At 45.1% G+C, this 15,909-nt stretch overlaps 1 protein-coding gene across 3 annotated transcripts in view; it reads right to left on the reverse strand.

Moving 5' to 3' along the window:
- The window catches only part of LOC148030654 (Pentatricopeptide repeat (PPR) superfamily protein), a 143,120-nt gene that overhangs the window by 37,825 nt on the left and 89,386 nt on the right, over positions 1–15,909 (reverse strand). For all 3 annotated transcript variants that reach the window (XM_087687003.1, XM_087687004.1, XM_087687005.1), the window contains exons 5-11: positions 8,190–8,274; positions 7,304–7,723; positions 7,053–7,160; positions 6,864–6,931; positions 6,663–6,750; positions 6,468–6,539; positions 6,331–6,384 (exon numbers count right to left, since the gene is read on the reverse strand). In XM_087687003.1, coding sequence (XP_087543129.1) covers positions 6,331–6,384; positions 6,468–6,539; positions 6,663–6,750; positions 6,864–6,931; positions 7,053–7,160; positions 7,304–7,723; positions 8,190–8,274 — 895 coding nt within the window. The remainder of the gene's footprint in view (positions 1–6,330; positions 6,385–6,467; positions 6,540–6,662; positions 6,751–6,863; positions 6,932–7,052; positions 7,161–7,303; positions 7,724–8,189; positions 8,275–15,909) is intronic.

Below are 15,909 nucleotides of genomic sequence, written 5' to 3' on the forward strand. Positions count from 1 at the left end.
TATTTGCTTCTGTTGGTGCAGCTCCAATTGGCAAGTCTGTACAGTGTGCCAACAATGCATCATACCCTGTTAGAGGTATTGGGAAGATTGTACTCACAGCCATTGATGGCTCTATTCTCCGCCTACAAGATGCTTTGTTTGTATCCGGTATAAAGAAGAATTTGCTCTCTATTTCTTCTTTGGCACGTTGTGGTTTGCAAGTCACATTTGATGATGATAGATGCATGGTGAGAGACAAAGAACACATGACTTTAGTCTTGACTCGCACTTTATGTCATGGGTTATATGCATTGGATGCTCTTTCACTTGATCAGTCAGCATACTTGGCATCCACTCTTACTCCAACTATGATACAGGCAGAGTTATGGAATGCTCGCATGGGGCATGTGAACTTTGGTAGCTTGATGCTCTTATAGTGTACACAGATGCTAGATGGATTACCTCTTCTGGAGAGACCTCTGAGAAATTGTGCGAGGGATGTATTTTGGGAAAAATGCATGAGTTTTTGTTTCCCCGTAATGTTGCTTTTAGAGCCACAACCAGGTTACAATTAGTACATTTAGATGTATGTTGGCCTATGCAGACAAAGTCATTGGGAGGATGTTACTATTTTGTGACTTTTATTGATGACTTTACTCGATTTTGTTGGGTCTATTCTTAGGCAAAAAAGTTAGAAGTGTATAACGCATTCTTGGCTTTTGTTGCACTTGTTGAGAACCAATTTGGTTGTAGAATAAAGACTCTCCGTTCGGACCAAGGAGGGGAATATATGTCCTCTATGCTGAATTCTTTTTTGAAGCAGAAGGGCGTTATCCATCAGTTCACTACTGCTTATACTTCACAGCAAAATGGGGTTATAGAGAGGAAGAATCGGTCACTCATGGAGATGGCCAAATGTATGCTGAAAGCAAAGAGCTTGCCACATAGTTTTTGGATGGAAGTCGTTTTGTGTGCTTGCCATGTTTTGAATAGATGCCCCACCAAAGCATTAAAGAAAGTTACATCTTTTGAGGCTTGGAACAGCTGGAAACCTTCTGTTGGACACTTTCATACCTTTGGGTGTCTTGCATATGCACACATTCCACAGGTACTCAGAAAAAAGTTGGATAACAAGGCTGTCAAATGCATTTTTGTGGGATATAGTAATGAGAGCAAAGGCTACAGACTCTTATGATCCTGTCTCTTAAAAGGTGTTTGTTAGTAGGGATGTACAATTTGATGAAAAATCAAAATTGTCCCTTGCTGGTTTAGACACATATCAGGCTGCCCATGATGTATTTGAAGGGCTGCTGCCCATTACATTTGGTGATTCAGCTAGTGAACTCAATGTTTAGCCAGCTGCTCCATTGGAAAATGCAGAAAATCAGCCATTGGCTGATCTGAATATTCAGTGGTAAACTTCTTAAGAAGTTTGGCTTACAGGATTGCAAGCCAGCCTATACACCATTGGAACTTGGACTAAAGCTGTCATTACATGATGGCAATGATCTATTTGATATACACACATATGCTCCAGCAATTGGATGTCTTATTTACCTATGCAACACTAGGCCGGACATACAATTCGCAATTTCAGCCCTAAGCAGATACATGCATCAGCCACGCATGTCACATTGGGAAGCTGTTAAGCGTGTCTTTCGTTACTTGCAGGGTACTAGATTCCTTGGATTGCTTTATGCCAAGGGAGGACCACTACAATTGCATGCTTACAATGATTCTAATTGGGTTGGTGATTATGATTCACATCACTCCACTAGTGGCAATTGTTTCTTTCTTGGCTCATCTTGTGTATCTTGGCTTAGCAAGAAACAATCCACTGTTGCCATGTTGTCATGTGAAGCTGAATACAAGGTAGCTTTCACTACCACAGTTAAATACGTATGGATTAGACGCTTGCTAGCTGATCTGGATGTATCTATTACGGAGCCTACTCCTTTGTTCACTGACAGTCAGAGTGCCATTGCAGTGGCACGGAAGCCGGTGTTTCATGCACGCACGAAACACATTGAGATACATTATCACTTTGTCATAGAGAGGCTACATGCAAGTGATATCAGCCTTGTCTATTGTCCTACCACCAGTAATGTGGCAGACATCTTCACCAAAGCTCTTCCTCAATTTGAAGCATTTCGCAATTATTTAAATTCGATCTCCTTTGGTGGCGGATGATCCTTGTACTTTTGATCACTTTTCACTCCAGGGGGGGTTTGTTGGGTTTTCACTTACGCCTATCCTCACATAGGAGTGTCGGTGATCAATAGACAAGAGGTTTTTGTCCCTAGATCTAGTCTTATTTCGTATGTGCTTGTGTCACATGCTTATAGGCACTTATCGTGTTCGGGTGTGAACACTCCCTACAACCCTAAGGTTTAAGGATTGTACCTTGTACTTTCAGATGACATTCTTTCAGTCCATTGTACTGGGTGTCGTGCTTCACTCTCACACTGTTTAGTGCACTCTAAGTTGAGCTTCGATCCTCTCTCCTTCTCACATGAGTTGGTATAGATGTGTTCAAAGTCACTTGACCTACTATAGTTCCTAGCTTCTAAGAAGAGCTCTCAAATCAAGGTCTAGGTTTCTTCAGAGAGTAACTAGCTTTGATACAATGTGGAGAAATATCCTAACACACAAAAACTCAAACATAATCGTACAACAAAACACAAACTAATAATAGAAAACAAATAGGGTTAGGGTAACTCAAAGACAATGAACACAGTAAATAAGAAACTAAATGAATCTAAATAGAATACGATGCGTATGTAGCAAACACACTATGCAATGAAAAAATACTGACCCCTCGTGTCTCAACAACCGGAGCAAAGAGTATGAATTGGAGAGTGTATCATGCTCCGATGGATCGCAAAACACAGCCAGACACCCTCCATAGGAGTCTGCCAGCAACAAACATAGCTATGGACAGCTAGATCAGATAGACACGTAGAGGAGAGAGAAAATGTGCAAACGCAATAGCGGAGTGTTTTGAAGTCAATGCAACAAAAGTAGGGGTCAAAATGCAACCTCCAAATGGTCCTCCACGCACAGGCAGTAGTTGATTAGGAAAAATGCAACCTCTGAAGATGATGACCACAATAGATGGAGTGATCTGTGCAATAAACACAGCTTGGGGATGGTCACCAACAGGAAATAGAATCCTTGGAGCATTGAATACACAGCCTCCAGATGGTTGCCATATAGTAAACACAAAGTCTAGGCCATGATAGACAGCTGCCGACAGCAATAAGAAGAGAAGAGAATAGTGAGAAGAAGGGTGCAAGCTGGCACTAGATGATGGTAGACAGTGTGGGGCTGCAACGTCCCCCTAGGATTCAACCTACATACGAGACATGACACAAGTCAAAATCACAACAAAAGCAATTGGACACCAAACTCACCTCCCAATCAAAGATTCAAACGGGCTTACCCACGAGCCTCGGAGCTAGCAACACTCCAGGTAACAACCATATCCCAAGGGTTGACGTCCCAATACCACCAACCCACACCATCCCATGTACAGATGCATCAGCCAACGCGCCAAGAGTCCAAGAGTGGTAATCACACAATGAATGTGCACAATAGGGCCTTGAGTCCTATAAATAGGACTCGACTGCCCTAATCCCGAAGTGTCCTTAGTGCATTCACACTAAATCACTCCGTAACCATTGTGGCCAATGCTACTATTGCTCGTCCGGATGTCCAAGGACATTACACTTTCCTCCTTACGAATGATTGCTGTCCTCAGCAATATCCTCAAGGACAAAGTAAGAAAAATGGCTCTTCAATTAATGTACCATCTCCCAACTAGCCTCCACCTACAAATGGTTTTTCCATTTTACTAAGTACTTGGGATAAATGATCCGACAAGATCGTTCAGTCCTGAGGTCAAGAACCATTTTGGGTTTGAGTCCTTTGAGACTTTAAGATAAACCTACATGCCTTCCTAAAGCTCTCTAGAAGTATGATATTGGTTAGCATAACACGTGGCACGATCCTCGGCCATTTGAATGATTTTCCTAGCAATCAACAATATCTCCTTCATATCGTGTAAAAAGTCAACTCCGGACTGCAATGCATCATCCCCCTAGGATCCAACCTGCACATAAGACACAATGCAAACCAAACCCACAATAAAAGGGACTCGACATGCGACTCATCTCCCAACCATAGAGCCAAACGGGCTTACTCATGAGCCTAGGAGCTAGCAACAGTCCGAGTCACAACTGCATGCCAAGCATTGGCATGCCATATCACTAATCCATACCATCCCGGTATACGGATGCATCGGCGGATGGGCCAAGAGTCCAAGACTCGGCTGCCCTAACCCCAAAGTGTCCTTAGTGCATTCGTACTAAGTCACTTCATAAAACCACCGTGATTAATGCTACTAGCGTCAAGATGTCCAAGGACATAAAAAGGGCAACTTCGACTGAGATGTCCTCCATGAACACAAGATTGACTAAGTGGAAGAGTAGCTTGTTAAAGAAAGTTTGGGGCCTCCCAAATTAGGGTTTGCATGCGGGAACTGAAACTCTCCACGACCGCATTTGTTTTTAACAAACAGGTTAAATTCATTGATTAATTTGAGTTTTGGTGCTCTTTAATTAAGTCTAATGAATTTTTAGCTCAACATCTAACATTTTTCACTACAGCATCAGGTTCACAAGCAAGAGATGGCCAAGCAGCTAACAGAAAGAGCCATGTGTTTGCATCCCATGACATTCGTTCATGCGGAAGTGAGGGCACTGAGGGATGAAGAGTGGAAGGATGGCAAGCTGGAGTGTCCAACAGTGTGCCACCATATGAGAAGATTCCCTAAAATAGGCAAATGCAACAGTTACCTGCAGTGGCATACAAGCCAAAAGTGGCACGAGTGGAATTTAAAAATGGGCAATGGCCAAAGCTGCAACCTAACTGGACAGAGCTCCTAACATTTTTCACTAACTCAGTATTGGCTCACAAGCAGAAGATGACCAAAGCTTTTAACAGAAAGAGCCCTCTGTTTACATGACATGATATTTATTCATGCAGCAATGGCATGGCTGACTTGTTACAAACAGGACATCCCTGATAGTTACACTATCTTTGTTTTAGCACATGCTATATAACACATTCCTACCCTTGGTTTACCATGACTAATGGGCCCAGCATTCTTGCACTTCAAAGCAACAGATTCATGCCAGTATGGCATGCAAATTATAGACAGCGAGATTTGCCTAAAATTCAAAGAGTATAGAGGAGGGAGTATGCAACCCTCTCAATCTCATCCCAAAATAAACCCTATGTAATAAGCTTATATCTTCAGTCCAGGAACCAGTTAAGGAAGCCTCAGGATCTGAGTGCTAGTTTGACTGAGCACCCATTTGAAGGCTCATTGCAAGGAAAGCTTTGAAACAAATCAATGTAAATAAGCATCCAAGGTAGGAATTTGTTACTGAAACTCTTCAAATGTCCGCAATAGAAATGTTCAGTTTGGGTTAAGATTTCTTTTTGTGGCTTTTTATGGCCAAAGGCAGAGGGAGATAATAGCAGGGAAGATGCATCAGACAGCAGGTAGCATGTCGCAAGAGAGGGGCAGGGGTAATGAATGTGCCAAGAGAAGCTGGATATCGGCAAGGGTATGACAGGCTGGAGAGCATGGGAACTGATCTTTATCACAACAAGACACTTCTGTACTCCCAAGTCTTTTCCCAAGAATCCTGTTCTTCACCGTATTAAGAATTTAGACCATAATAAATCTAAATGATGTTATGTTTCATAGTGCTACTTGCAGCACATTTTCACCAAGGGTAATTACTAAACCTGATTTTAATCTTGTAAGCCTTTAGATGTTGAGAACATTAAAACAATGATAAGATGTCTAGAATACACAAAGTTGTCCTAAATTGTTTCCCACTGGATTTTGTGTGACGAACATCTTCTGCTAGGTAATACAACAAAGAGTCAACACATTAAACAATGCACCAGCTAGCTAGTACTTAGCAAGATTGTACCAGGGCATTGTTACTTCACATGTTCCTTGTGCACCTTGGGTTGCAGTCAAAGCTTTCGTTGCAATAAGCTAGTTGTGAACTTGCTTGTCTTGCAAGGAAAGCTAGTCGTTTGACTAACACAGGTAGCTAATACATACCCTGAAATTATTCCCATATATGGCACTGAGCATACTTCCAGTGTTGAAAGATCTGTTTGGTAGATGAAGAGGTTTCTTATCGGTATCCATGAGCAAACCTTGTCCAAAATTCTTCACACTTTCATGTTGTTTATTTAAGAACGGCATTAAGAAGTGTCCAAAATCAGTTTGTACAATACAGAAGAGAAAAGAAGCTTAAGTATGACCTTTTGAAGATTTTCCACTTCATTCAACCTCTCAATTTGTTCAGAAATCGTAGCCTGCAATAAATTTTCACACAGATTACTTATGAATATTCAGAAAACAGACTCCAAATACAGTGCTCAAGTTTCCTTTTTCTTACCACTGTACCTCCAGCTTCTGCAGCTAGGACATCAGCATCGATCTCAACTTCTATCTCTATCATCGATGCCACCTGTGTAAGGTCAATTCTTCAGCACACCACATAACCCTTAAGGCTTCAAAAATTGAAACTAAACTTAAGTTCAACATATCCATAACTGTTAAGAGTTGTCAATATTTTGAAACTAATCTCAACCTTAGAATAGCTGTCAATTAGCTCCAACCTTGCTGCTAATTGCTCATCCAATCCTTCACATACTCTACGAACTCTTTCCATCCGGGCACTGTGATTAAGGTCATAAGTGAGTCCATTGTGCATAATCAGAATATAATCATAGTCTGGATGCTATACAGTTCAACGATTATGTGTGCTGCAGCTCGTTGATACTTCCTGTACCTGTACGCTGGTTCTCTTATAGCCTCCATTTTGTTTTGTAACTGGCACATGCGGGCCAGCATACGTACCTGACAACAATGATATGATTTATATGCCTACAAAGGAACATTTTGGGAGCAAAATCAAAATACAAAAGAGAAGTTGCACAAGGGTGATTAATCAAGAATGTGATTCCAAAGTGGAGGAGACCTCTGCTGCAGCTTCTTGTGTAAGACTTTGAAGGCGTGATTGTAACAACTCATACTGTGCAAGGAGCTCCTGTCTCAATGCTATGGCCTCTGCAGTCCTTTCAGGAAGCTGAAAAGAAAAGGAAAGGGAACAGGTCAGCCTAAAACATATTCAGTCACCTGTAGGCGATGACCATAACTCTCTTATCCAATCATAAAAACACCTCTCAGCAATCATTATGGAGGATTGTAATAAGAGATCTCTTCCATTACCTGATTTATTTGGGGGAGAATCCAAGTGTTAGCCGCAGTTCCAAGCACAGCTGCAACAGCAACACTAATAGCGATTGTGCGTGGGAGAGTTGGATCAATTAATGCTGTTGCAGCATCACTGCTTGCCAGCAGAAACGCTGCAGGAAAGACCACAGAAGTGTCTAAGGCAGCTCCACTACCAGACTTTGGAGGAGCTCGCAGAAGAGGAGACACATTTCCTGTGACGTGGTTGGTTATTGACATAGGTTCACTAGGGCGCCAGCCTGGAGTTCTGGCATTCACCTTGAAAGGTCCAATTCCTCTGGCAGAGTTCACTGGTGCAGCAGATGCTACAGTTATCCGTTCTCCTCCTTGTGCTGGAACATCAGCTGATGAAGTAGCAAACCTGTGAGTTCGAGCAAGCCCATCTGGAGATCGCACCTACAATGGTTCATGATGTTAACATCCTAAAATATTTGATTGCTGTGACCAATTTGTCTAGGCATAGAATAATTTAGATTGCGACTGGTATATCAATAGCCTAAACAATGTGGGGTCCCTTGTGTGAGTCACCAATAATAGGGAAGAGGCTGAATGATATTTGAACAGGGATCTAAAGAACTTCCTTGTTTGGAAAATTCTAATTAGTAAGAACTCCATATTCCCCCATCATCCTCCTCTCCTGGCCAAACACTGGCCCCTCATGTACGACTTGTGTCAAATGAATACATGGAACAAATTAGCATATCTAGAGGAGGTTAGTTTACTTCCTTGGCTAACAAAGGACTTACAGGAGCTTCTTATTGTTGAGAATCTGAATGGTGCACAAGAACTCAAAAATTGCCTTTGAAACCAAAAGAAGGAACAATAGACGAGTATTATATGAGCACAGTAGGCCAAGAAATACCACGAAAGAATGGACTGCTGCAGGCAAGGGTTGTTTCTTCATTTGCAATACTCTCAAGCCTCTTTCCAATGCCGAAATATTCATACTGCAGAAAGATTTAATTGGGTCAACGTGTTACGTTAAGCTTGTGGAATAGAGCAAAAACAATACTTTACTAGTCTTATCAAGGTTCAAACAGGTCCAAGATTAAACATCGATAAGCCATGGCACTTGAAACAAGAAGAGGCTTAATATTTTCATCGTTTAGACCAAGTCACTCATTGATGAGAGACTTCTGAAACACTTGAGACTGGAACTTTAGTGCTTTGACCCAAAATACCTTACAAGAGGATCCTTCATTGTCACCATATCCCTAACCCTAACACCATCTGGTTTTTGCTGTTAAGTCTGAGTAAGGACCCAAGAGTTTCAAATGGATAGTGAAGTTTGAAGCCACCCCCTCACCTCTCTTGCACCAGCCTTTCCCCCCTTCCGCTGGATAAACTTGCCTGCTCACCCTTGCCACCATCTATATCAGCCACCTCTTATTTGTTACCCCAATTTTGTCTTGTTTTGCTGATCTATCTGGGTACAGGACCCAAGAGTTTCAAACAGGTAGTGAAGCATAAAGCTGCCCCCTGCTAGCCCTGCATGCATGTCAACACCATCCCTCACCTCTCTTTGCACCCTCCGCTTGCTTGTTGTCCCCATCACCTACATCAGCAGCCTCTTCCCTCGCCCATAACTACCACCTCCTTTCATTATGACAAACATTGTCAGCCAATCAAATCTCATCCCATCCATAGTTTGTATAATAAGCTCACTTTACTCGATTCTTGAATGCACCAAAGAAGGACAGCAAAGGCAAAGTGAAGAAGACACCTTCTAGAGCTTCAGGACAGCCAAAAGAACAAAAGGAAATGCCTAAGCCTCCATTGGAAGAGCCAAAAGTTGCTAAGTGAGCACAAACAATTGGTACCCTTGGGACAACAAGTGCAAATGCATGGCCAACTTGGTAGTGCCAATCGATGGGAATATAGACAACAGGGTATTCATGCATATGCAAACATGGTACAACAAGGATGCTTTGGTGGTGGCACCATTTTTTATGCAATGGTTGGTCAAGGAGCGCATACAGGAATGTATGTCATAAATCCCTATGGTATGTAGCAGCAATGCATGATTCTCAACATCCGATGTATCTAGGTATGTCAAATGGTATGCCAAATCCCATGTATGGCAGCATAGGAATGATTCTTGGGGCACTAAGTGGGCCATATGGAAATGTATCCCTATCCCTTGGGTCTATTGGAGCACAACAATTTAGTAATGGTCAAGTAATGGTTATCATGAAAATGCTGTTAGTGCGCCCTTTTTGCAACAACCTACTTATGACAAATTGACTCCCACAAGTTTGACAAAGGACTATGATGAGGGTGGCAAAAGTGTGAAGTTTGAAACTTTCACTGGTGCACAAGACAAGCTGAAAACTCTCATTTTCATAAAGCAATTTGATACATCCTATTCGGGAGGAAACTTTAAAAAGGCATCTAAAATTAGTAACGTAGTCACATTTTTTAAGGGAAATGCATTACAGTGGTGGTCTACACTTCTTATACAGGGAAGAGCACCTACCACTTGGGCTATGTTCAAGCAAATGTTTGCTTCAAACTAGTTGACAAGCACATTTAAAGTGGATATGATGACAACATGGAAACAATTAGATGCAAATGATTGCAAGAAATTGGATCAATACAATACGAAGTTTTGGGATGCTTTGTTGCCTGTTACTTCTTATCGGTCACTTCCCCTTCATGAGTAAGTGAAGTATATGCGTGGTTTGCCAAAGGGAATTCGGGATTCTTGCATAAGTCCATTGTTTCCAACATGTCACAGCTTATAGAAACTACTACTACAACTGATACATTGCTGCGTGGAAAGGATGCATGGTTCCAAGACAATGATGTCAAGTCAAATGTCAAAGAGGTAAAGGCTGAGAAAAAGGGAAGATCTGAAAATAAAGCTGAAAATCGGGGCAAATCTGAAACTAGGGCTAGAAAGAGCAATAGATGGCAAAGAAAGTCTAGGAAAAATGACGCATATCGTAAGGAACTCATGCTTGCAAATAAATGCTTTATTTGTGAGCAAGAGAAGCATATGGCAAGGAGTTGTCCTAATAAATGGCAAGTTGGTAAGGATGATTAGTAAGGGAAAGAAGAGCAAAATCTCAACTGCTTTAGTGTCTGATGTAGTGGCAAATCAGCCCAATGATGATAGCATTGAGCTTTATAGAGCACGGGGCAAAATTAGAGATCAACATGCACTTATTTTCCTTGATCCAGGAGGACAATCAAACTTTATCTCTATTGACATGGCTGCCTGTCTAGGCATCAAAGAAGATGAGATTGGGCCAATGGTTGAGATTGGTATGGCATGCAAGGGGCACACAGAGCCAGTCACTCCTATCATTGGAATTTTTCGTTTGCACATTGGTAAACCCTAATTTGTACAAAAATTTAGGGTTTACAGCAAAGATCTCTCTGTGTCCATCAAATTTGGCTGAGATCTACACTAAAATGGCTGAGAAATGTTGAGATCTCTTGAGAATGTCGGAGAAGGTGAGAGAAAGCCAAGATGAGAGAGAAATCTGATTTTCTTCACGAGAAAACCCTAAATTCTACCTGCTGCGTGCTCCAACTTGCATTTATGTAGTTACCTACATGGTAGAAGCAAATACAAGAGGGACAGATCTCCCTTTCAATTTTACATCCAAAGTATGAACTTTGCCTCTATGATAAAGGGTCACAATTTTATCATGACTATCAACACTTGCATGCATATGATGGAACCAAGGCATCCCAAGCAAGGCATCGCATCCTTCCAAAGGTGCATCGAAACTCCGTCCGTCGCGTCGCGTGAGCTACTGCCGCCCTGATTGTTTCGCCACGCCACCATGGCCTGGTCAATCACGCCCGCCCGTCTATTCCCTCTCCGTCGCCAACACTAGAGCCCCCCCCCCTGTCCTCTCCATCTGTCGCCTATTCTGTCACCCCCCTTGCCTGCGCCCCTTGTCTACAGCCAGTTGTACCCGATCAGCCTTCCCTCCCTGCTTGCGGCTCAGTGGCGTGCTTGCCCTGCCAAGGGTGGACCTTAAAGAATGAAGAAAGAGGATCAAAGAAGCAAGATGCCATGGCTATGCTAATTGCAAAGTTGAGATATTAAAGGAGGCTTTAAAGAACCCCTTGCGCTGCCCCTATCGCCTCCGCCCTGCAGCACATGGGCTTGCCTGGCAGATCCACCCCCCAGTCAAACACCTTGCGCATCATCCTCTTTGAGAAACAGCCCTTAGCCGTCCGTGCCACAGAGCTGGAGTTGAAAGAAACAACGATCTTTGGTCAGGTCGTTGGACACTCCCCATCGAGAGCCTAGCTTCGGGATTGGCTCCACTCCACGCTGCGCATTGGCACAGCGTAGATTGTGGAGGCAGTCCTCATGGGCCAAGGGATCTTCATGGTTCAACTCACCTCTGCGGACATAGCTCGTGAGTTAGTGGAGAGCTCACCCTATGCCTCCACGAAGGGGGTCGTTTACATGGTTCCCTGGTACAACAACTTCATAGTGGAGACATTTGTGCTCCATAACAGGTTTCTCAGACATCTAGTCACTTTACTTTTCCCCGGGCTGGCAGTAGAGTATCGCCAGTTAGTGGAGGACTTTAGGCGGCTCTTCGGCACAGTTCTTCGTGCCTCCTTCGCAGATGCAGTGACAGCTGCAGGAGTCCCAAAGGTACAAGTAGCCATGAAAGACACAAAGAGTATACCAAAGTTCCTAGAGATTGAGGCAAGAGATTACTCCTTTAGGTAGTAGATCATTGTGACTGGGCAACCAGCGCAATGCCTGCGATGCCACAACTTTGGGCATTACGCAGCAAATTGCATGTGTTTCGGAGCCAAGGCAGCTCCACCAACAGGCCCGCAGGTGGACACTAACGGTTTTACATGGGCCCAGAGACGACAGAGAAGGAGACGGTAAGGGGGGCTGCAGTCAACTTCTCAGACACAGCCACGACAGCGGGAGGGCGAGCGACGCCCCTCGACAGAGCACCCCGCAGCCCGCCCCACCCCGCAAGACCGCAGTACCCCACATCCACCACCCGCGCCGCAGGCTACCTCACTTGAGATCCCACAGCCTCCACACCCCCCCCCCCCTTCCCATGGATCCCCCACTGACCCTAGCCCACAGTCCCCCCCTTCCAAGGCCACCAACCCCCCCCCCCACACCCGCCACGTACCTCCGAGCACCCCACCATCCCTCGATCTTCTTCCCCCACACCATCTCCCCTGTCGAGCACCCCCCCTGATCTGCACCCAGTACAGGTGATCCCCCCCGGCCCACCCCCCCTCTTCCCATGTTAACCCCAACACGAAGAAAGCAACGAAGAAAGCAAAACGAAATAAAAAAGACGTAGGAAAAAGGCGGAAAAAAGGTAGCCGACTAAAGAAAGAAGATGAGAAAATGCCAAAAGCGCAAGGGCAACTTTAAAAAGTCCAAGGCAAATGCAAAAGGGAAAATGTGCATTTTAAAATACAAAGGCGCACAAGGAAAATCGCAAGTCAAAACTTTTGTAAAAGAGCGCAAGCGCATCATGGTTTAATTCAAGGAGCACCGGGCTCTCACCCGTGCAATTTGTAAATGTAGACGAGCGGTGGAAAGGAAGCTAGGAAGGTAGAATGACAATGGGAAAAAGGGCCTAGGCTACGGCCGGCCATGTAAAAAAGGGGAAAAGGGAATGACTGCCCAAAAGGGATTTAGGGTTTTATATATAAAGTTGAAAAGTGAATGAGAAGCTCATTCTTATGTGTAGCAAAAAGTGGCTCTTCTCTTCTTCTTCTTCTTTTTCTTGCTTGCTTGAGCTTGTGCTTGAGAGAGGGAGTGTGAGAGTGTGAGGAAGTGAGTGTGTGAGGATGAGGGACCGTGGGGTGGAGAAGCTCTCCATCTTCTTCTCTCTTATTCTCTTTTCTTCTCTTCTCTTCTCTTCTCTTGCTCACGGCGATGGAGCTTGGAGCGTGGAGTGGGAGGATCGAGCTTGCTTGAAGCTTGCACTTGGATCGTGGAGCTACCGGAGTGCGCGGGAGAGGAGGTAACTTGAATGGCATGGAGGTAAGCTCACTACACCCGTAGATATGGATGGCGCGTCAGCTATGTGAGAGGTAGCCATTAGTGCTCGGCTTGGAACGCTTGAAGCAATAAGCGGTCCGGGGGTCTTGGCGGTTGAGCGAAAGCTCCCACATTTTGGTTCCGTTGCCGGGATAAACGGATTCAAGCCTTGAGCGCTTGCGCGCTTCGAATCGAGCATCGAAGTAAGGGCTTTCCCCGAACCGGTGCTTGAGATAGTTAGGAAATGAGGGGGTTGAAGATGGTATTCGATCTCCTTGGGAAGTAGGTTTTTTGCTTTTTGAGATTTATGTTGTGAGATGGAGTAGCGTAGGTCTTTACTTTGTGATTTGGATGCATTAGAGTAGGAGAAAACAAAGAAAAACAAAGAAAATAAGCATTAGGGTTACTGTTGCAAAACGGGGCAAAAACAGGGCAAGAATCGTGCAAAAGTGATAAAAAACTCGCTTGTGATGCCTAAGGTCGGCAAGTGAGTTATGGGGCACCAATACCATACCCGGAAAGGGGTGTAAGGGCCAAAAGTAGCAAGAAAGGCCACATTGTGCATTGCAGGGTTTGAGGAGAGCAGGAGAGAAGAGGAAAGCTTGGTGAGGGAATCCGCTTCAATCTTGGCATCACAGAGATCTTTGGCTAGCCCAGATAATTCTACACCTTCCCCTACAGTAGTAGGACCAATCTGGAGCTGCTCGACAAGGGGGAAGGCCTCCAGCGCCCGGCACGACGAATTTCGTGACAGTCGGCGAAAAGACGCGCGGCGCCCGACGCGTCCGAGTAACGACAACTCGGGTCCGAGGCCCAGACTCCGCCCTCAGACCGCTCGACTCGACCCACCCGACCACTACCACTTGGACACCCACACTCGGGCCGTCCGAATCGAGCACTCGGACTACCTTAGAGTTCAGTCTCGGCCCACTCGGCCACCTAACCCTGCCTCGGCCTACTCGGCCCACTTGACTCAGCCCTCGGCCCACTCGGCCACCTGACCCTGCCTCCCCCTACTCGGCCCACTTGACTCGGCCCTCGGACATCCGGGTTCGGACCGGCCGAATTTTTCATTCGGACTGTCACACGACCCTTACCACTCGGCCCTCGGACGTGCCGAATCGGGCACTCGGACCTTGCAACTCGGACCAGTTGGGCCAAGTGTGTAGTTTGACCAAACTTTCAGAAAACTTTACCTGACCCAGCCAACACTCAATAGCGTGAACTATCGAAAGCCCTTAGGACACTCAGAACTTGATTCTGGCACACGGAATAGGCAAAATCGTAGGGCGCAGCCGCTTAGTAGCTAGAGGCAGGCAGTTGCGAGACCAAGGACTTCGACGCAAACCGTCGAGTGGAAAAGCCTGATTAGACCCAAAAACGAATGAGGCAACGAATTAGAGAAAGAGCTCTGAACCCCGAAATTGACTCCACAGGCTACATAGAGCGAAAGGTGCATCGTAGATCCACCACTCGGCCAAAACTTCGAGCAAGTGGTTCAAGATTTGGCGGAACGATCCTCCAAGCTGTGCATGGTGCTTACCGTAACGACCCTGCGGGTCGGGGAGGGGACCTCCTCCCGGACTCCCGTAAAGGGGGCCCTGCCCCCTCCGTATCCGCCCCAAGTAGGTTGGAGAGAGAACGCGTGCCATGACAGGTCCTCCAACTTAGACCCTCGGACAGTAATGGCCCTATGCGAGCATGGATGCTCACTTGGAAAGGAGCAACGAGAAGCCCGCACCCGAATAGAGGCAAACAGAGACCCTAGAACCTTAACGGGCAATCTAGCCATCAAGGGCAAAAAGGCCACACTACAAGGACACATGTACATTGTGTTCAATCTACGTCTAGTCAAAGCAAAATGCAACATCATCAAGCTACCAATGCAGAGATGACTAGACATGACAGTCCTGACGATAGATGTACCCTGAGCAGGACTGCACAGACAACCCAAGATCTCCGTGGAGAATCCACGTCTGACTGTGCAGCTAGGGACTCAAGGGCATGTATCAGAGGGCTTGACGCCATAAACCAAGACCCGGACGATGAAGACATAGTACCACCTGCTTATCTTAGGGTCAAACTCACCGCAAAAAGAGAGCATAGTGTTGATGCTCTCATTGATGAAGGAGCAGATTTCAATATCTTGACTTACGAAGCATGGACGCTGTTGGGTCAACCAGAGCTCAAACCAACTAATGCAACTCTTAATCCTTATGGGAAACACCCGCAAGCACTTCTAGGGAAGTGCAGAATCCTGGTAACCATTGAAACAGAAAGCTTGTCTGTCCTGTTCTATGTTCCTTCGAATAGTGAGAATTATGGAAAGGAAATCCTCCTAGGAAAGCCCTTAAAAAAGGCAACGAGGTGTGAAGCCGACTATATAGCACAGAGGATACACCTAGCACTACCAAGTGTGAGGATAATCACGACCTTTAGCAAGGGGGACCTCACCAACCCTCGAGAGAAGGGCAAGGAGCATTCTGACATACCAAGCAAGCCTAGTAATGTGAGCAGGGAGCTGTTGAAAGAGTTGATACAAGCGTAGGTTGAATGGAGAGAACCAGTAAGTGAGGCCATACTT

This window comes from Lygodium microphyllum, chromosome 10 (genome assembly GCF_053477565.2).
Source record: "Lygodium microphyllum isolate KBCC chromosome 10, Lygodium_microphyllum_v1.1.10, whole genome shotgun sequence".
Lineage (NCBI taxonomy): Eukaryota > Viridiplantae > Streptophyta > Polypodiopsida > Schizaeales > Lygodiaceae > Lygodium > Lygodium microphyllum.